The 22,654-nt window shown below is 42.8% G+C and overlaps 2 protein-coding genes across 5 annotated transcripts in view; one reads left to right on the top strand and one right to left on the bottom strand.

The window, feature by feature from the left end:
• Nucleotides 1-1,162: 1,162 nt before the first annotated feature.
• LOC121300088 (40S ribosomal protein S10) lies at nt 1,163-5,077 on the bottom strand. The gene is made up of 6 exons (XM_041228483.1): nt 4,976-5,077; nt 3,835-3,984; nt 3,201-3,375; nt 2,145-2,222; nt 1,736-1,791; nt 1,163-1,247 (listed from the first exon to the last, which is right to left on the bottom strand). The coding sequence occupies exons 2-6, from the start codon at nt 3,982-3,984 to the stop codon at nt 1,206-1,208; spliced, it is 501 nt and encodes a 166-aa protein (XP_041084417.1). The 5' UTR covers nt 4,976-5,077; the 3' UTR covers nt 1,163-1,205.
• A 5,968-nt stretch (nt 5,078-11,045) lies between these two features.
• LOC121300081 (protein kinase C and casein kinase substrate in neurons protein 1-like) overlaps nt 11,046-22,654 on the top strand; it is a 31,077-nt gene continuing 19,468 nt past the window's right edge. Inside the window, exons 1-3 of one of the 4 annotated variants that reach the window (XM_041228473.1) lie at nt 11,052-11,140; nt 12,284-12,339; nt 18,533-18,615. The gene's annotated coding sequence lies outside the window, so the exon portion shown is untranslated. Of the gene's footprint in view, nt 11,141-12,080; nt 12,223-12,283; nt 12,340-17,148; nt 17,275-18,532; nt 18,616-22,654 lie in introns of those variants that run through there. The other 3 variants (XM_041228471.1, XM_041228474.1, XM_041228472.1) reach the window with 3 other exon arrangements.

The raw sequence follows: 22,654 nt of genomic DNA, 5'->3' as shown, positions 1-22,654 counted from the left end.
GGGTCGGTTTTGTATTCTCGAGAGAGAGTACCCGTCGCTGGAAAGCGTCTCATTAATATTTTTCTGTTGGAGATTATGGAATTAGCAAGTATGTGTGTGAGCAGAGACTGAAGATTGTAGTATAACTGTGCCAACAAATAAAAACACCAGTATTTCACAAAACACGGGAGTCTCGTCTCATTCCTGGGAACAGAGCCTTGTGGGTTTCAGCTTGGGAGAGTTGGGTACTGTGTGTAAAACCATTAATGGGAGAGGAATTCATTGGAGTGTGTGTGAAATAAAAGCAGGCAATGCACATCAATAGAGTAGAATATAAAAAAAATCTTATACTGATCAGAGGAGCCTGATAAATATAAAAACAGAATGAAGTATCAGTGAATTCTACAATTGTAAAACTACTCCAGGGGAAGAAATCCTCATTCCACCTGAGCTCAGCTTGTATCAAAACAAGATACCACTGATAAGAGGGAGTGTATGAAAATGACCTTTAAACTTTCTTGGAAATCTAGGTGGTTCTGAACACATGGAGAAGCCAATTCCATTCTAAAAAGGACTGCTGCTGTCTGTGAAATGGATGGGTTAGCTTATTAATGAGGTCTAGTATAGAGAAGCATCCAGTAAAAGTCAATAATGCAGAAGTCCATGGATAAAAATACCTGACTAAATTAATGTATTGCAAAGAAATTAACCTACAGGTAAGAATCTTGGGACTTCCCTATTTCCCTCGAACAAAGCATGTTTATAGTTTCTTCTTAGAATATAAATTAATTGTTCAGTAAAACAAGCGCTATACATTTAATGGTCCTGAGTAAGTCAGTCTTAACCATGGTAAGTACAGCTAGACCTACAGTACATCCTTCCAGACATTGGTGTTGATGCACCATCTACTGGCCAGGGGGTTAGACTGCAGTACTAAACACACTGACAATTTCATTTAATAATCCGCAATGCGTACTTGCATACATTAACAGTATGCAATCACTTCATATTAACTGCTTTAAAATATTCTAGAGCTTCACCTTCTAGATATTTTGATCTAATGATAGATATGTTTTTTCCCCCCAGACTGGTAGAACTGAACTGTTATCCTGACTGCGAGCCCACAACCTCCTGCTCAGTTGCTGACGGATGAAATATAAAACAAAACTCCGGCAACGTGTTGTGTTTTTTATTCAAACTTTATTGTACAGAATGCGAGAGAGAATTTACTGAGGCGGCTGTCCACGGCCACGTCCAAACCCGCCTCTCTGCAAAAAAGAGAGATGAGCAGTCAGCAACACTAACAATACACATGGTCATAAAAACTGCAGGATCACTAGTTACCAAGCAGGAGATTGAGAAGACACTGGTCTATACAACCTTGGAGCCTGAAAACAGCAGAACACACAACTCCCACAACGCCACTGGCTGTACAGCACGAGTATGCATGTGAACTCTGCTACATGTCCAAGACAAACTGATGCAGCACTGAATCAACACTAAAACCATCAGGGCTCATTTGTTAAAGAACAGATGCACTAAAGTTCACTTGCACCCACAGACCAGGTGTACCAAATCTGTTCACTGGAACAGTACTGCTTGAATTCGGCTACATGACTTAAACAGAGCAATTTAAGCCTAGCTCCACACCAGGGTATAACTGAGCATCGTTAAACATTCAAATCAGTTATCGCAGTGATCCTAAAATCTGGTACTTTCTGAACATTCAGGAACAGGACCACCCCCCCGTACTTACGAACTGGAATTCGGTTGCTGCTCCAGCACCAGCCTCTGCCTTCTTATCAGCACCAGCTGTGAAAGAGGTTAAAGAAATAAAAATCAATCCCGGACAGGCTGCTACTTCACAGGGTGGCTGCTGTGGGCTCATTATAACCCAGCTGAAAGTACCCCTGCTGTACAGAGAAGCACACCACCTGCAAAGTCACACACATCACTCCTTGAAACCTGATTCTAGGGAGGGTCAGTCAGGGTCAGGTTCCATGCCACCATTGCTGGATAAATGGATTAATGGTAAACTGACCATAGCAGAGCCAGCAGAACACTAGTTTTGGCCAAGGAACCTTTAGCTGCTTCTATTATTCAGTTCCTATTGGTTCAATCAGATAATGCTCCAAACAGCGTGGCGAAAGGCACTGTGCACTTACGTGGAGCTGCAGAGCGTCTGTATGTGTCTCTGTCTGCCTCTCCACGGGCCAGACGAGCTGGGCGCTCTCCCTCCAGACCTGCAGGGAGACAAGACCAGCTTTAACACAGTGAAGTGTGGAGTTCTACTACAGTTTGTGTAGATTCAATTCTAGACATTAGTGCTAAACATTTCATTTCCGAGTGGTAGTAAATAGCACAGGCAGCAGTGAAGCAAACATTTCTGTAATCTAACTACATTACAGGCTTTCATAAAGCAGGGAAATGACAATTGTAGCAGGTTGGAGATTTAAGCCAGACAAGCGTTCCAAAAAACTGATGAAAAAAATAACGTCAGGAATAATTACTGACAATAAAACAAATTTAAAAAACAACTAAAACTGGATTCTACAATTGTCTACAAAAGTCCCAATTACGGCTTTTCATTTCGCAAGTCCAAGAGTAAATTCTAACATTTGAAAACCCCATTATAAGCCCTTTTAAAACAATTATTTAATATACAATCCTCAATTTAACGCTTATGAAAAACACGCCTTTAACATCAATTAAGAAAAGCAAATTAGTCCTAACACACTGTAGTGCAAGTTTAAACAATGAACACGTCTCTACTTCTACACCTTCTTCCCAGGTTATTCTGACATCTAGAATAAACCAGCTTTCCCTAGTTCAAGAGATTAACAATGCGCAAAGAGCCTTACTTTGAAGACCACCGTGAATCAAAGCAAGGGATAACAAATTATACCAAACAATATATACATGAACAGGCTAACATTCCCAAACTGACCATATGTGGATGTGTGAATGAAGGCAAATGTTCAAATTTACACTCTGCTCCGCCACCAAAAGAGCTGGCGCAGTGCAATGATGTGTTACCAGACAGTCCCACGGTCACGGCATTAATGGGCAGAGGGTCACCAAATACAACATTTCACAATCACTGCAAAAGGACAATTGCCTGTATAAACCTTGACGTTGCTGCAGTTTTCCGTGACCCGCACCTGCAATGGAAAGCTTTCCTGTTTAAAGAACGGTGGCTGTTAGAGGGGTGCTCTGCCTACCTTTAGGCCTGGGCCTGGCTGTCTCAGGGCGAGTCTGGCGCCGGAGGGTAGCGGGCACGATTTCAGGGGGCAGGTGCAGGAAGTCACGCAGGTACTGGATGCCCTCATTGGTCAGGTACCAGTAAAAGTGGCGCCAGGCAAACTGCTCCTTGACGTAGCCGGTGGATTTCAGAGACTGTGCCAAACAGGAAAAAAGGGGAAGGATTATAAACTCGTACATTGATGCACTCAACTCAAACGATGGCACATAGTTCCACAAATTATAACACAGCAACCATGCTCTTAGTTTTCCTTGTTCACACTACAGAGCGTGCAATGAAATGTTTCAGTATTGGTTTGTTGTGGCTGAATGCTACACCATCAGGGCATCACACCCCCCCAGAACACAGTGTCTAGTCCTTCAGGATGTGACGCACTGTGGTAAGACAGTGTTACACATCTAACAGTCCTAATTGCAAAGGCACACCAGGACTGAAGCTGCCTGACCCTGATGCAGCAAAAAGCATCCAGCCACTTTTAAAAGCAAAGCTAGCTGCTGACAATAAAAACACAACATTAGCATTCTGACCAAAACGCCCCCCTATCTTAACAACATTAGTGCTGCGTTTCTCTTTCTCAGTGCCCCAGGTCTCACCTGCATGGCCTTCATTACGTGCAGGTTGGGCACGTTCTTGTCTGCCAGCTCGGGGTGCTTGGCCAAGTGCACATCCTTCTTTGCCACCATGACGCCCTCCTTGAAGAGGAGCTCATAGATAGCAATGCGGTTCTTCTTGGGCATCAACATCTGCAGGCAAACAGAGGGGTTGAGAAAGGGGTTAGCCCTGTCAGGTGCAAGGGATGTGCTGTGCGTGTTCCACAAACAATAAAGTGCACAAAAACAGGGTTTACATTACAATTTATCTCGTCATCCAAACTGCCAGTTTCCTCCTGGTAACACCTGAGTGAGTGAAATGTACTTTGAAGAAACCGTTTGAACACCCTTCAGGGAACAAGTGTAAAAGAGCAGCACGTACTTTATCTACACAGCTGTGACGTGTGTAAAGATTTTAAACTAAAATCTATTGAGATGTTTAAATGCAGCACATACACAAAAGCTGTTACCCGCGCCACCAGCATTTACAGTCTTGTTTTGACAGTATAGGCCAGCGGATCCTGTACATAAAAATCAGCAGTACTTTGATCAAGCACGACGTGTTTTACAGAATAACATTTCAGACTCTTAGATTCCAAGACGTTGATAGTCCTCAGTTAGGCCCATTCTGGGGAAGGAAACCGGGAGCCACAAACAAAAGCAAGGCGATTTTAAAGAGAACATTAAATTAATTAGAGACGAGCTACAGTAGCACTCCTGAGACCGGTACGCGTGTGTCTCGACACGGTCACACAGGACTTTAAACCGCCAGACTTCAGCCATTTCAGATTGACTCCTAAGCACATCTGTGCGCATCATGTGGGGGGAAAGTCACTCTACTGCTGTTTTAAGCTACAGTGAACTAAGTGAATAACTGGTTTTAACAGCCCTGGCTTGAGGAGTCCCAGCTCGCGTAACGTCGTGTGTTTATTTCATTTGTAACAGTGAGAGTTGCAGAGGCCTAGTCATTTCGTACGCTTGGGATGTTAACATGTTTTCAGAGCTGCCAAAACAGAGTATTCACAAATAACCGACAAGATGCGTTTATTAAATCAGATCGGACGCCGGAATGCGGTGGAGAGTGATTATTTCGGTACGATGTTAGCGATACGAAGCAGATTAAACAGCCCTATCTACAGCCTACCTCTGCAGCTTGCTGTGGAACCGGAGCCGGAAAGGAGGGAGCATGCGCACTGCTCAGATTTATATGGCAGGAAATGGAGTTTGCCGTACAGCCCGACGGAAAGACGGCACGTCACTGAGGACGGCGCCATAGCTCAAATGCCGTACGGAATGAAAAAGAACAGTTCATTCTGTGTTAAGCCATTTTCGCAAACTGCATTCACTCATACCGCATACCGCATCCACATACTTCAATAGTAGTTATTTAATTGCGTGTTTTATTGCCTTTTGAGCATATTACACTTGGAGAAAGAAAGTGCATTGCAGTTTCCCTAAGAGTTACCATATCATTCTGTCTACACTAGGACACTAGGACAGTTTTGGAACAGTGTGGGAACTCACACCCAATGCATTCTGGTAGGTGTAGTCTTTCTGTGAAACGTACCCGAGACGGGTACCAGAATGCATTGCGGTGTGAGTTGAAAAGCCTGAACTGTCCTTGTGTGCATGGAATCACATGGTAACCCTAAAAATGTATGCCATATTTTATAGATGAGCCAACCTCCAGTTCTTCTAGAAAAAAACAGAAATTAAAACAATGCTTTCATCTCCCCACCAGCAGGGGTCGCTTGAACTGCATTGCTGATGCGCGTTTGATGACTGCAGGTGACTTGGTGTTCTCGTCAGCTAGAACCTTGCAGTCAGATAAATGTCTTAACAATGTTAATGTTGGACACCTTTAATTACTATCGGGCCAACTATAGATTATTAATTTGAGAGTGAAGAAACCATTGCGTTAATCGCAGAAGGGGTTTAATGTCATGCCAACATAAGAATGCTAGTTATCAAAGCAGCTTCTTGGAAGGAGTAAAACCTCTCTTAGCGGAAGCTCTGGCAGAGAATTAGCAGCTCCACTCTGTAATCAGGACTTATCTGTAATCAGAGCTCACCGCCTCCCAGCTGCGGACCGCATGAAAGAGCAACCCCCCCCCCCCTTACAATCCGTCCAGTTGCTTTTTACAGACCACCTGCTGCACATTCTCGGCAGAAGTAAACCAGATGGCACCAGACGATTTGCCACGGCAATTGCTTCTAGACAGCCTATCTTATATACATATCAATCAATCAATCAATCTTTATTTTATACAGTGCCTTTACATAAGAACATAAGAAAGTTTACAAACGAGAGGAGGCCATTCAGCCCATCTTGCTCGTTTGGTTGTTAGTAGCTTATTGATCCCAAAATCTCATCAAGCAGCTTCTTGAAGGATCCCAGGGTGTCAGCTTCAACAACATTACTGGGGAGTTGATTCCAGACCCTCACAATTCTCTGTGTAAAAAAGTGCCTCCTATTTTCTGTTCTGAATGCCCCTTTGTCTAATCTCCATTTGTGACCCCTGGTCCTTGTTTCTTTTTTCAGGCTGAAAAAGTCCCTTGGGTCGACACTGTCAATACCTTTTAGAATTTTGAATGCTTGAATTAGGTCACCACGTAGTCTTCTTTGTTCAAGACTGAACAGATTCAATTCTTTTAGCCTGTCTGCATATGACATGCCTTTTAAGCCCGGAATAATTCTGGTCGCTCTTCTTTGCACTCTTTCTAGAGCAGCAATATCTTTTTTATAGCGAGGTGACCAGAACTGCACACAATATTCAAGATGAGGTCTTACTAGTGCATTGTACAGTTTTAACATTACTTCCCTTGATTTAAATTCAACACTTGGGGATTTGTTTATTTTAAGATCTCCTAGTCCCTTTAACACTTCTGCCTCAGTTATGCTAAAGTTATTTAAAACTGGATAGGAACTGGATGACATCTGGGGCATGTTGTCAGTATCTTCCTTTGTAAAAACTTGTGAAAAGTAATCATTTAATATATTTGCTATTTTTTTTTCTTCATCTATGATTTTGCCATTTGTATCTCTTAAACGTTTAATCTCCTCTTTGAATGTTCGCTTGCTGTTGTAATATTGGAAAAACATTTTGGAATTGGTTTTAGCTCCCTTAGCAATGTTCATTTCTATTTCTCTCTTGGCCTTTCTAACTTCCTTTTTGACTTGTGTTTGCAGTTCTGTGTACTCTTTCTGCGTACTTTCTTTTTGGTCCTTTTTTAATGCTCTATAAAGTGCCTTTTTTCGCTGAATATTTTTTTAATTGATCTATTAAACCATTTTGGCAATTTAGTTTTACATTTAGATTTGTCTACTTTAGGGATGTAATTGTTTTGCGCCTCTAGTACTACATTTTTGAAGAACAACCATCCTTCTTCTGTGGGTGTTTTCTCTATTTTACTTCAATCTACTTCTGTTAGTCTCTGTTTCATACCTTCATAGTTTGCTTTTCTAAAATTGTAAACCTTAGCTTTAGTCATTACTTTTGGGGTTTTAAAAAACATTTCAAATGAGACCATGTTGTGGTCTGAGTTTGCCAGTGGTTCTCTGACCTCTATTTTAGTTATTCTATCTTCGTTATTTGAAAAGACTAAATCAAAGCATGCCTCCCCTCTAGTCTGTGCCTTGACAAATTGTGTTAGGAAGCAGTCATTTGTCATTTCCACCATTTCTATTTCATCCTTCGCGCTACCCACCGGGTTTTCCCATTTTATTTGGGGGAAGTTGAAATCCCCCATTACTATGGCTTCTCCTTTGCTACACGCATTTCTAATGTCATTGTATAACAGATTATTGTGCTCACCGTCTGAATCTGGCGGTCTATAGCATGCTCCTATTATTATGCCCTTTGACTTTTTGTCTGTTATTCTGACCCATATTGATTCGGTTTTATTTTCTTTGTCCAGGTTTAACACCTGGGCTTCAAGACTGTTTCTTATGTATAGCGCTACCCCTCCTCCTCTTCTGTCCTGCCTGTCTTTCCTATACAGTGTATACCCACAAATATTATATTCGTCCCCATCACTCTCAGACAACCACGTTTCTGTAACACCTATCACATCATAGTTACTTGTTAGTGCAGTAGCTTCAAGTTCTAGAATTTTGTTTCTGATACTTCTAGCATTTAGATAAATACATGTAATGGTTGTCTTACCTGAGTTGTTGTTCTTGTTTTGATGCGGTCTCCCTTCTGTTTTTTTGTTGATTTCTCCCCCCTTCCTACTTTCATAGTGGACCACCATCACAAAGCACTTTACAAGATGCAGCAATGACAAGAAAATCCATAATACCTTAAATACAGAGAAATGCATAATACATGATATACAGTAAAAAAAAAAAAAAAAAAAAAAAGCATAATACATTAAATACAGTGGAAAGTGCTTAATACATGATAGTAGCATAATACATGAAATAGTAGCAGCAACACAGCAGCTAATAGCAGCTATCAGGCTTAAAGAGCATGGACAGCAAGAGAGAACAGGTGGGTCTTGAGAGTTGATTTAAAGCGAGCGATGGTGGGAGCATCATGCACCAAAGCTGGGAGAAAGTTCCAAAGAGTCGGAGCCGTGACGCTAAACGAGCGCTCTCCAAGTGTGCTGCACTTTTGCTTGGGGATAACAAGCAGGCCAGAGTCGGAGGACCTCAGCTTGTGAGTAGGGACAAAGTGGGTCAGCAGATACAGGGGACCTGTGTGATGGAGGGCATATGTACAAGATATACTGACTCTTCATTGTGCTGCGTTTACACCTGGAACTGGGATCCGATTAAGATCTCTTGGAAATCAGTCTGGTTTGTTTCCATCAGCAGCTGTCCGAGATCATGCCCGTCTGAATTGGGACTCTGTGTTCGCCTTCATTTAGGAACGATGGCTGGCAGTAATATTTGTTGTAGCAGTGCCTCATTTCCAATGGGATTTCATACTGCTTTCAGTCAGCACCAGTGGAAGATGAAAACGTACAGTAGGAGGGTTGAAAAAACTACTTGGGGGAAATTATTGAAGCCACAAAGCCACAAATGCGCTGCTATGTCTCCTACAGAGTGGCATCGCTGACAGTGGTGGCACACTGGATTATACCTTGCGATGCAATAGGCTCCGGGCAAGGAAGTAAAGTAGTAAGCGACAGTGTTACACTGGGACAAGCTCTCCTTGCAGAAACGAGGTCACGCCAATTAATGACACAGCAAATGAGCAACCCAGCCTCACCGCCAGCGCATCACAGCTGAGATACAGCGGGTCTGTTCCCGCGTCAGCTTTGCAGGTTTCAGAGCGCATTTGGGATTGCGTTTCAACTCTATAACCGTGCAAATGTGGAACTGACTTAGGCAAGATGACTTGCACTGACGGTTCATTTCTCACAGCAAAAGCGCACAGAAATGTGCAGCGCTGGAGAGGGCGGTGTTGTAATACTGAGCTTTGTATAAAAAACAACAATAGAGATTGTAGACACACGACATAATAAAACAGGTATGAAGTGAAATATTATGAAAATGTAGCCGGTAAAACTGTTATTAGACACAACCCCTTATTAAACGCAGAATAAAACACCCTTGGTGCAAAACGCACTTCTCTGTGATATGTTAAGTCGATACAGGCTTTGTAACAGGCAGTCACTCAGCTGTGTTGAGTGTTTGCTGCAAAACAGCCTGCAGTTCCCCGGAGCTTTCAGAATCGTGCATCGCCGCGCTGGCTCTCTCCGTCTCAAGTCAATGAGACTTTTCACACGTTATTAAAACAAGGCTAACGGGTGACAAGAAAGGGGACCTGCGCTCTTCACGGCTTTTCTCTGCGAGAAACGCTCAGGCTAGCTGTCACTCAACTCCAGCCTGTCACTAAACGATCTTCAGTGGCATTGCAGGGTGGTAAAGACTATGAACTAAACGGGCGATGGTAGCGGTATGGGTAGACGCTGTGGTATGAGACTGCCATTGACAGGACCACAGTGGGGACATTTTGACATGCATGGCAACGTCACATGGCGACGGATTTAAAAAAAAACTCTCTTCTAGTCTATATGGGGGGTGACGCAGAGGATGCCGTTTTCCCCATATTTTTTCCCCCAGCTGTTTTCAATGTTTCGTGCATGCAATGGTTAGTAACGTAGACGTGCTTTAAACAGCCGCGTCTGTTTAGTCCTGGCTGATTTTGCAATGCATAGCCACACTGTTTATTCTACACATTAACGCGCTGGGATCATACCCACAATACCCTACATTCACAGCATGTCTTGACTTCCGTTTTGTGTTCTGGGTTATATATAAAATACTGACGCTGAATTACAGACAGTGCTATCTGATATCGCTGTATCTAATATTAGCCCACACTGTAGATCTGTAGATGAAAATAACTATTTCTGAACTGGAAACGGCCACTAGGGACATTAGCAAACGGGAATCGATTGCCCTTATTCATTAATTTATGGCCATTACGGTAAAGTTTCACCTCGGCTACCGCGCATCTTCTGGCAGTAAATAGCCCGACACTAGAGAAAAGATGCTCGTCCTAGGAGAGAGGAGAGAGAGAGAGAGAGGCGTCCGCCTGCCTTGCCTCGGCATGTTCCCAAGGAGACTGTAGCGCAATTTACCCAACGGAGAAAAACAACACACACACATACACATTGCAATGAATATCATTAATTGTTTTCTTGTTATAAATATTCATGTGTATGCCCATTGAATTTGCGCGCGCACACACACACAAAATAAGCATATACAACTCTGAATACAATGTATGCTTCATTTGGGATTTTAACATTGAGAAATATTGAAAAAAAGATAAAACAAAACGTAAAACAACTGAATTGCTAAAACTTTAAATGCATTTCAGAGATACTCGTTTACCTAATTATAAATAGTACTATTCATAATTAATATATTATTAATAATAACAACAATATCATATATAATACAGCGCACAGAGCAACCACTATATTGTTGTTATGAATGATATGTTTGCCCGTTTCTAGCTTTGCAACTTGTATTTTCAATTTTTTGCATTCAACGTATTTGTATTATTTAGCAGTTGGGTAATACATACCTGTCATTGCTTATCGCTTGGAGGTGTTTTACATCGCTTAAAAAAACAAAACAAGCTAGTCATTAATATGTATAAGCTGTCTCGCAGAAACCCCGCCCATCTCATTAATATGCACCGCATATTTGCGCAGCTCCCCCTCGATGTTTTTATCAAGATCTCGCGGATGCAGCTGGGCCACTCGCAAAGCGGGGTCACCTTCTATCGCTGCAACAGAGACTGGCAGCTATCGCTCCATACAGCTGGACTGCTGCAACCCGCATCGGGTAAGTCAGTAATACATTTATCCATACAAAAAAAATAAATAATTGAAAAATCATTAGGGTGTATTTTATTAATTTAGACCGGTACTGGCTTACCCTTTACGGCTTGAGCTTGCATTTACGTTTCACCTGTTATAGTATTACCTGTATGGGTTTTATTATGTTGACGTCATTTTCCCCTTTAATGTAATTTGTATTCATATTTCTTGTTGCATTTTTTTTTTTTTCTAATAGAGCAATTGTTTTCGTGGTAAATGCTGTATTAATTATACTGGACTGGCAAATGCATAGAGAAGCGGGATTTCTGTAAAACCACAACATTTAAAAATTGTATAATTTAAAACAAGCAAATAATACCCGCAGTAGAGTTTCAAATTGATTTAATACAGAGCTAACAGATCTCGCTAAAGAATATGCCCCCGCTGTGATAATCAGATTCGGTGGAAAAACCCAATTGAAACTTGCATTGCAATGCATCTCACAGTAAACAGAGCAGCGCGGTGCAGAGGAGGGTTAGTGTAAGATGCCGTTGATAGAAGACAGTTCAGTAGAGGTCGTGCTGTATTCAAACAGTTCTCTGTTCATTGTCGGGATGGCAATACGCCAAATAGACCTCTTATACACAGCACGCTGCGCGAATGGATAACGGAGCTGTATGCAATGTGGTTTAAAAATGAAGCAGTAAACACAACCTTTTCACATCTTGTGCCAGTTGACTTTTCTGTTTGTTAAACATTTTACAAAAGCAAAAAAAAAAAAAAAAAAAAAAAAACAGTCGAGATGTGCAATTCATAAACGAATAGAAACGATTACGATCTGTATGGATCAGTGTTTGAGTGACTGTAAAAAAAAACAAAAAAAAAACGAAATTGGTCATTATCAGCATATGATTGCGTGTGCACTCCATTCATTGATGGGCTCTTGATTCAAGATGCAAATGATAGCATTGTAAATGAGCCAGTATTGATTGATTGTTTGATTGTTAATTATACGTGTTATCAGATGCATGTGAAATAGAGATGTTGGAACCGGAACGTGCCTCAGCCTTTGTATTGCCAGGCTTTGCTCATCACAGGAGAGAAGGAGTGAGTATCACTTTATATAATAGACTGGAACATGCCTCTGCTTTAACCCTTGCATTGCCAGGCTTTGCTCATCACAGGAGAGGAGGAGTGAGCAACACTTTGGTCCTGGAATTGGAAGTGAGTAAACTCTGTGTTTACCCTCGACTGTATGGCTGGATGTTGGCTTTAGTGGTTTTGCATTAGTAAATCTAAAGTTATTTAATGTTCAGTGCTAATTCATAGGCTAGTCTCATATATGCACCAGTGCAGCAGTCTTATACACATGGGTATTGTGGAAATGTATTTAAAGCTCTTGTTCTGGGTTTAAACGGTTATAGTTTTAGGAAATGAAACCGATTCTGACGCCTCAAACCTGTCTCAGAGCTGCAGCGTTGTGAATGCAGTTGAACATTAATACACAAGTCTGTCGGGAAGAGGTCATGTGCAGAGTCAATGGGGAACAGTCCGGACAGCAACCCCAGGGATGTGTGTTTCAAACAGGCGCGTCCCTTACCTCTGAACGCTTGCTGCACTTAGTATTTTTCGTATCGTGTGATCGTGAAGGAATATAGTCATCTTACTGCAGCCCTGTGTTTTCAAATAGTGGGCAGGCGGTGCCATTGCCTCAGTATCTATTCCTCTTTCCCATGGTAACCTGCACAGTCAGTTAAACCATCGTTAAAGGGACATGCAATTTGAACAGCGAAATAAACCGAAAGTGTGATTGTAGCGTATTTTTCTGAGCCTACTAAACTGAGTCGTGCCTTCTCATAACGGCACAGTAATAAAAGTACGTTTGTGTTGTTATTCGTTACCTTCAGTGCAACCCTGCAGTGCTGTGTGAAGCAGTTTCCAGCGGTCACGATTGCTTCTTTGCCCGATAGGATATCCCCATTGATAGAATGCGTTCTCTTTCTCTGCGTTAATTACGTTTGAAAGAGTTACACCTGGGACTGTGACGCAGTCTGTTTAGCCCAGAGTAACAGAAGCGTTGCTTTAGCTGCTGCAGGCATCGATATCGTTACAAAAGCAGCAATGAACAAGCGGGTTCAATACAACCAAGTCTGGAGCCGTTTCAGCACTGGCACTAAAACACAAACCTCACCAAAACAAAGCGCCTACCCTCTAGGTTACTCATAACCAGGTCTGTGCAAGCATGTCTGTGCTACACTGTAAAAAGCCATTGGCGCAGATGTTATTGAAGGGTAGTGATATTTTTCAGTAATACAGATAAAAACAGTTGAGTCGTGTTTTGGCGGTCAAACAAAATGAGTGCTAATGCTTTACTTACACTTGTCTTAACCCTTTATTAACATTGTTATTGATCTGCAGATATATCAGATGTGACGCTATAGATACACTGCAGAGGTCTTCTGGTTGGACAGACCATTGGAGATGTCAAACTTTACAAAGCTCTTCATTGATAATAAATATATTTGATCGAATGAGGAAGGGATACAGGCAGACGTTTTTTTTTTTTTTTTTTTTTTTTTTCTATTATTGAATCCAGTAGTTTGTTAGCAAAATATGTTCGCTGAATGCAAAGTCTTACCAGAATGAATAGATAATGGGGCCGAAAACTTCAGAAACAAGAATACCACATTCTGCTATTTGGAAAGCTTCATTTTCAGTGACGTGTCAGCTGATAATCCTCCACACCCCCACACTTAACACACACACACACTGAACACATCAGCCATCATAATGCAAGCCAAGGAGAGACTGCCCTTTAAGAAATGAATTGAAAAGTTCCTGTCATCCGCTTTTAAAGGGATTGCGTCGTCATTTATTTACGCACGGTCAATAATTATTGAGCCGAGGGAAACTGGAGAGCCAGCACTGGGCAGTTAATAGAGATGCTGAGGAAAGTTAAAAGCGTCGCTGGCTTTGTAATATGCAGGTTTCAGGTTTCCAGCCGAGCTGTACAGATTGTAACTCTAGGACTGGGGCAGGGTGTAGATGGAGTGCTCTGGGCAGCGAGGGGTCGAGGTCGTCATGTCAGGTGGGTCTGGGCTCCGGGGATAGTCATCCTGAGTGGCAGAAGCAGTGGGCCATTGTACTCACTTCGCTATAAGCTAGGCTTGGCAAAACAATAGTTTATCGTGAGATTTATGATCAGTAATTACTTGATCATTCATTGCGCTGAAAAATGAGTATCAGTCAAAAAGATAGTCGGGATTATCATGATAATCAGTAATCGACCATTATAATTAATGACCTGTATGACAAATACCCACATGACATTCTACATGAAAGTTACTGTTTAGACACTTAACAGAGATAGGCAATTGATCAGATTACCTGAACCCCTGGGAGATACAGCCTCAGGGGGATACACTGGTGCTGTCGATGATCTGGGGGTCTGGGAGCTTCTCTGCCTGTGTCGCCTCTATGCCTGGTGTTTATACTCTAGCAGCTCAGAGACTGGGTGTCTGCAGATTTTTTTCTGTTATCTTACTAATTATAATTGTCAGCAACAGCAATGAGTTGCTCAGCTGTTACTGCACACAGGTGCAACCAACCACACACTACTCTCCTGTAAAAGCTTACTGTGGTTTACTGTTTACTGCATTTCTCCTTTGCCAGACGTTCCTGCACATGCCTTATCATTTTAAGCCTAAAGCCAAGTGGAGTTGCCTTAGCAACTGCATGTATGGCAATGTCACCTCCTGCAAACTGGTTTAACATTACCAGCACATTTCATATGATTACCAGTACACTGTCACTCTACAGATGCACATTCAAAGCACTTTCATTGCACGGCTGTGTAATCTATGCCAGGAGTCTGTGTGGCTCTGATTCCAGCAACATGGACTGTAGCCACTCTCTTTAAAGGCAGGTGGGTGTGCTGTTTTATTCGCAGTGTAATTCTTAATTATAGGCCTCGGTAGGCAGGATGCCACCTCCTTGTTGCTGGCTGCCCCTGGTTTGTTTGTCTACTAGAAACAGGAGTGTTTCTGCCAGGGATGAATCTTGCTTCCTTGTGAAGTTATTTTCCGGCCGCTTGAGAGAGCCACACAGCAGGACTGAGAGCTGCTCCAATCCTGGTCTAGTGCTCTTAGAGAGACACACCTCAACTTAGGCATTTCGAACTGTTAGAAATCACATAGCAGCAACCAGCCAATCACACTGCAGTATTTGCCACAATTCCAGTACCTCTTATGCTATGTCATCCCGTGCATAGAACACCACAACTAATTCCAATGTTAAAAAAAAAAAACACACGCACACACACACACACACATACCCCTGTACCTTTTGCAGAATGGATTGCTGTTAAAAAGGAGTCGTTTTTACCTTTCAGGTAGCGTGGCTTCACTTTGTGGTTATGAGGATCCTCTGTATGTATGTGCACGGCCCTTTATGCCTTTTATACCAAAGGCACTGGCTGGTCTGACTTGCTCTGAAACTGGTTAAACTGAGCCTGGCTGGCAAGCTGTTTTGCATTGTCTTCCAATTCACACAAGGTGGCCGTCAGTTTGTAGAAAATGAATGTGCCTTGGAACACATAAACTGTAGGTCAAACAAAGGTTATTGTGTGGCAATGTGCGATGTATCCATTTTTAGCTGCTGCCTATGCAAACGATTACCGCTGACTCAACGAGGCTCCTGTAACAGATTTTGAAACTTTATTTTGTGACGTTGTGAAGGCTCCTCACGGTGCCCGGCTGCTTGCGTTGCTGCCTGGCAGGGACACGGCTGCGTGGACGTGATGTGTCTGCCGCTGTCTCTTGCTGTTAATGAGCATTCAGAGAACAGAGAGGCTGGCAATGAGACAGGGTCTGTCCAGGAGTGCCAGAACACTGTCCAAAGACTGCCAACACTACCAGACCACCAGAACCAGAACCGTGCAAAGCAGAGTGGACTGAGATTGTGCCGACTATGGACGTGGCTGTAACCTGTAGCGCAATAAAAAGCTTCATCTTCTAAACTGGCGCTCTTGTTGCCTGTGTAACTCGTAGCTGTGACCCAGTGTAAGCAAGGGGGCTGTTCCAGCTTTAACACCACGCCTTGCCTTATGTGACACCCATCTGATAAACCTGAATATGACTCTTGGATTAACACAGGGGATGTCCGAAGTGCACTTGGACGATTTGGCTCATTAAAAGTGTGAGTTGTGAAAGAGTTTACTGCCCCTAGGGGCAGGGCAGTTAGTGTGTGTGTGTGGGGGGGGGGGGGGGGGGGGGGTATGAGATTTATAGAAGTACATGAATGTTGCATCATCCCCTTCCTGGCATGTTGCAAGTTTAAACAAACGCTTGCCAAGCGATCACCTTGAATGGCGGTGGCTGTACGATGGTTCAGCACAGGGCTGAGGGGCAACACAAGGGCAGCCTCAAAGGCTAAATGGCACTGCAACGGTAGAACAATGGCGTGAACCAGTATAGACTGTGATGCCATTTCAGAACCACTGGTCCACCAGACCTTGACAAACGCATCCTGTACCGCAGGTATTAGGATCCCATCTGAAGTTATGAAGGAGGTGTGGTTCTGGCTTCCATTTGCCCTATAATGCCAGCCCACTGGTACTTCTCTTTATAAGACAGAGCACTGTCTCCCAACCACACTGTCCTAAAGGACAGCATTGCATTAGCATGTAGTTTCATGTAACACTGTTGTGCTTTCCTGCAGTCCCTAGACACTTACTGGAAGGTGTTCACTTGTATTGATATATTGAAACTCTCTCTCTCTCTCACACACACACACTGGCACTGCGGTGTCTCAGCATCCCTGTGGCTGCACATTTTCAGCCAGTCCGCTGTCTCTCCTGGCAGAGCCTGGGGAACGTGATTGGCTGAGTACAATGCCTTGTTAATGTCAGAGCTGATCTTTGCCCCGCTAATCTCCTGTCCTTGTAGGAGGGAGGAGGGACACAATCAGGGACGCTGAGAAAAGGGAGAGAGAGAGAAACTGGGAAAAAGAGATTTAGCCACAGAATGTCATACAGAGGAGAGAGGACTTAAAGAGGGAGGAAGAGTGTGAAAGGGAGCGAGAGAAAGAACGAGGGGCGAGAATCTAAACCGGTACTGCTCGGAATTCCCAGCTGGAGTCTGGGAGCCGTGGAACTGGAGGGTGAGTGAGTGAGCATCGTGAGAAACGAAACTGGAACAGAACTGCCTGAGGTTTCGTTTTGAAATGTGCTCGTTCATTGAATTAATATTGCGCCCAACTTATATACATACGTTTTTGCTCAAAAGAGCCAGATTCCCAACGTGTACTTGAAAGCAAACAGTGGGGTTACTTCTAGGCTTTTGATGCCACAGTAACTACACTTATTTATCTATGAATGTGCTTGTGATGTCATTTACTACATCGTTAATGATGTAACAATCCATCATTCCTTTTTATTTCTATTATCTCTTTTTTCTTTATTCTTCTATGTTTTACATAATGCAACATATATATATATATATATATATATATATATATGTGTGTGTGTATGTATGGTATATATATATATATATATATATATATATATATATATATATATATATATATGTGTTGCATCAACTCTCCCCTTTCATTTGAGGTGCAGGTGTGTCAGTACTTCCCATCTATGCTGTGTGTCTTGCAATGTAAAGCAGTGTTGTGTTGCCACCTTCTGAAGAGGTAAAAAAAAATTCTTGACAGATGGTGGGTGGATAAAGCATATTTTAATATCTACTGTACTGCATGTGACTGCTGTGGAAGAGGACTGTCAAAATACACAGACTTACAGTATATAACCAACCAGCAAATGATGGCATTCTAGTTTTTAAAAAAATATCCTGCGAACAAATTGTATTTCCATGCCAGCTGTAACCGAACGATATCTGAAATATATTACTCACACACACACACACACACACACACACACACACACACACAAATCATCTTGTATCTCACAGCTTCCTATACGGTAATTTCTATAGTATGAATAATTAAACATTATTCGCTCATCTTGATGTATTGCAATCGAATACAAACCGTTTGATTCAGATTTTTCTCTTTTTAGACGCTAGCCTTGCGCAGGTATGATTGGCACGAGCTACAGCAGGTCATGAAGGCAAGGAAACAAAGAGACCAATAAGAGAGCCTTCACACTTTACCAGTTATGGGGGCGAAGTCCACATCACACAGTCACAGAAACATGTGAAGCAGTGCTGAGTATCGCCAGTGAAACCCTTTCCATTGGGTTGATTGAGTTTCTTTTGTTCTTTGTCTCTCACCGAGTGTTTTATAGTTGTGGGTGTGGCTGATCAGAGTCCAGGTTGGAGACGTGCTTAGCCCAGCAGAGTGTCATGTATGTGGCATGTGTTTGTCCTTTAATTGGGTCTCTCCTTTCTTACAGGGGAAAGGTTAAAGCTGCAGGAATTCTGTCAGTGAGCAATCCCTGGGGCGGATGGAAACCTGAGCAGTTTACTGTTTAAAAAGGTAGGCAATACGAGATACTGGGCTGGGCTGCTTAACGTAGTGGAGCAGTCATCTGCATTGGCTGGAAAGTGCTTTATAGAGTGCAGCAGTGTCGGTCGTGCACGTTTAATTAGACCTATATTATGACAATTAAATGAGACTAAACGGTCAGCATTGTGAATCTTTCATGAGGGGGCTCCTGTAACCTTGATATCGTCGCCAGTCGATGCACATCAACACGCTCTTCTCAAGCACTCTGTAACTCTTATTTCGTCGTTTGTTTGTTTGTGAGAGAAGGCTGGGGTTCGTAGCCAATCTCTGTGCCTGTGTTTCAAGTCTCTGATGGGACTGTTATGTAAAATACACTGGACACATCACAAACAAATAGGGCCATTCACATATTTAGATTAGAGCGATTTAAAGAGCAATATACATTGGCACTGGAGTAGCAAAACTAAGCCTTACTTTATGGTGTAACGGTGTGCCAGTGTGGCAAAACACTTTTTCTTTTTTTTTTTTTTTTATCGGGTGTCGCATTTGCTTGTAAACATGAAATACAGACTTTGTTCTGCGTCTTGTGCCAGGCCTTCGATGGACACGCCATGCACAGGTGTTTGAAATCCCAGCGATCAGACTCAGAATGCTTTGAATCAATACAGACAGCTGGCAGTGCATCAGGATCCACCCAGATTTAATTAGACTGACCTCTGCTTTTTCCAAGGGGTTGAGCAGACACAGCAGATCTGATCTGAAAGGTTTGTAAAGTACTCATACTCGTCCTGCCAGAAAACAAAAGAAACGACTTCTGAGAGAGCGCCAGCTTGAAATGCCTTTATTCTGAGGGATGGCAGATTTATCGAGAGCAGGGCCGTCAGTAAAACCGCTGTGATTCCTGCAATCCGCTAGGGAAACACTGTGCAGCAGAGTGTCCTGAGAATTCCTTGTTCAGGGTGTGGCGTGAAATCCAGCGACACAGCATTAGAACCTAGAGATTCTAAGACGCATTTTTTGACCAGAAGACTTTATCAGTGACATCGACACAAGGACATTTCTGCAACAGTTTGAGCTACAGATATATTTTTCATTTGCTAGAATGTTAAGTGAACAAGTCAAGTGAGTTTAACTAGGAGTATGAATAATTTACTAATACCGCTATGTCAGACTTTTATTATTTACATTTTTTTTTTCACTGGGAAACCAGTTTTGCCCGGTCATCTTGACTAAATGAGCTATCTTCCTCCACGCAGGATTGTTCTCTAACCCTCAGGCTAAGTTCAACCCCACTCAGAAATTAAACAAAATCTCCCAAATAAAAGATGATCACATAGCCTCAAACAGACATCAACTGCCATCAAAAATGTGTTCATTTTCATAGAGCTGCGATAGCGAACTGTAAAAATGGGAGCAGAACGTGCATGATGTGTTAGAGTGCAGCGTATTAATATCTGCTAGCTAGGCTGGGACGTGCTCATTTCAACACGTACCTGGCTATTTGGGGCAGCAATCAGGGTTGCAGTCAGGTGGCATGAGCGCATTGCCCTCTCCCCCAGGCTGGCTTACATCCCAACGGCAGCTCCCTGTTCATGTTGATGATGAAGCCAGACACTGTGTGCTCCATTATCCTGCACAGAAATATCATTGTCAGTGCTCTACCAGTCTTGCTAGTCACCATTGGAGAAAACAGTTCAGTCTCCCTGCCTCAAGCCCACCCTGGACTAGACAGAGCACCCTTTCTAATAGGGGAGCGAGGGAGCAGTTCAGTCTCTTGTTTTGTATGCCACCACATCAGAGCGCACCTAACCTAGAGTTCAGCTGTACGTGTTATCTCCTACCCACGAGAGGGGGGGCAGTAACCCCAGAGAGGATGGAAGCGTGGAGGGGTTGAGGATGTGCAGCGCTGTGTGAGAGAGCCCTAGCTTCTTCAACTTGTTTACAGCTCAGGGCTGCTCAGATTGATGCCAGTAGAGTGGAGCATAGAGAAAGGGAGGGGGATGGGCTCGCTGTAGCTATGGTAACCATATTAAGGGCTGGTGAGAGCACTGGGGGCACAGCAGAGGAATCTATTCTGTGTGTGTGTGTGTGTGTGTGTGTGTGTGTGTGTGTACAGGGCGAAAAAGAGATGAAAAAGCAAAGGGGGAAATAAGGAGACAAAAAAAAACAGCAGTCCATATGCGTTGGTGAATGTGGCCCATTATGCTGTGCATAACACACTCAAACAAACAGGCATGCGCTGCTTCTCTGTAATGTGAATACAGGAGTGCTTGAATAGATATGGCTCACTATACTGTGAATGTTCCTGGGTTGAGGTTGTAATGGGGTTATTGTCCGTGCTGCATTGGTACTAAACAGGGAGAACAGCACATGAAATATCTGGAAAATAATTTTGCCTCCGAGATTTGCCCGTCCATGTTTAACACAAGCCTGGCGCAGCACGTCAGGGAGATGGATGAGAGAAGGGCCCGGGGGGCTTGTGGTGTGGTGTGGTGTGGTGGGGGGGGTGTAGAGGGGAACGCACATGCACACGCTACAGAATACGGTTGCATGTAGGATTATACAGTGCGCACGGGATTTCAGAGAGTTTATATTACTCATTTGAAATCATTCGTTCTAATGTGTGAATTCAAGCATCATCCTTGTAACGTTCTAATGTGGCTTCAGATTGATTCAGCGATGATTCAACAGCATTCAGCACATCTGCTTTTGTTATTGCATGCATTATCGGCATTGCATGAAGTGCTGTAATAAATGAGTCAAAGTTAGAATGAAGAGATCATTTGCTAACTTGTGTGACACTAAAAGCTTTTACTACGTGAGAAGAGGCTGTGTTAAGACTTTAAAGGCATTTTTACTAATGCAATAAAAAATAAAATGCCCTGGAGATTACCACTGTTGAAAATACATGATGCTAGAGGGAAATCAAACCCGCTTTGTTCATCAGCGCTCTGCCACTTCAATTGCAAAACAAACACCAGCTCAGCCAACCCTTTCCTGCATATTAAAATGAAACAGTGTGACAGGGCTTCCCAAACATTCTAGACCCCTCATAACGTCGTGCAACTGATGACCAGAATCCTTATTAATTATCGCACTGGTAATAATCAGCAGTAATCGACCTGTTCAGAAGACTTTATAATTCAAAAAGCAAGAGGCATAGAACAAGGGCAGTCTCCATCCAAACCTGCAAATACATCAGTAATAGAGTGTATGGACTGGGGGAAAACATCTATAACTGTCAATCCTATTATCAATGCGTGTTTTATCAAGGGCTCGTTAAATATGGCGATCAGTAATCGAGGAATCGGTTTAATTGTTGCAGTCAATGAATCCATTGAAATGGGATTCCAAAGCACCTTCCTGCAGCGGTCATGCATAAACATGCAAAGGCGTTAAGAAGCCTTACCTTCCTGTCTATTAATATTAACTGTCTGTCTTTACCCAGGAGGTGGCTCTGCCAACAGGCTGTACTGTGGAACACTATTCACGTGGGGTTCTGTTCAGAGAAGCTTCCTGCTGCCGGATCTGTAGAGCTCTGATCTGCTGATATGGGGACTGGCCCCGCTTCTCAATTAGATTACACTGAGGTTAATTTAATGTTTAATATCAAGATTTGACCTGCAGCGAGAATACACTCTATCCAGCTACTCACTGAATTGCCCATTAGAGCATTAGAATGGGGAAGCCTGAGGCTTGTTCATTCGGAATCTGAGTGCAGGCTGTGGTCTGTTTCTCAGCAGTGATTGTGCTGACTTGTTTAAAGCTGTCTTAATTGAATAATTGAGTTGAATTGAATGGAGCATTGTGTGCGCTGGGGCTGGTTCTCCGATGGAATGCCACCCCACCTCTGGGGTTTCTCCCAGTTAAAATAGAATACATAGGGGTGTGAAATTCTTTTTGATGACATATTTTGAATGTAAGTAAATGCTCCTATTACCCAGAACAAAAATAATTGCGGCAGAGTTTAAAAAATCTATCAAACTCATGTGTGTACGGAGGAGACTGTGAATGAATACAGAATATTAAATAAGTAACCAGCGCTTTGTAGCCACTCCTGTATAAACAC

Source organism: Polyodon spathula, chromosome 25 (genome assembly GCF_017654505.1).
Source record: "Polyodon spathula isolate WHYD16114869_AA chromosome 25, ASM1765450v1, whole genome shotgun sequence".
In the NCBI taxonomy this organism is placed as follows: Eukaryota; Metazoa; Chordata; class Actinopteri; order Acipenseriformes; family Polyodontidae; genus Polyodon; species Polyodon spathula.
Note: the sequence above shows the minus strand (reverse complement) of the source record. Positions and strands in the feature narration are given on the sequence as shown.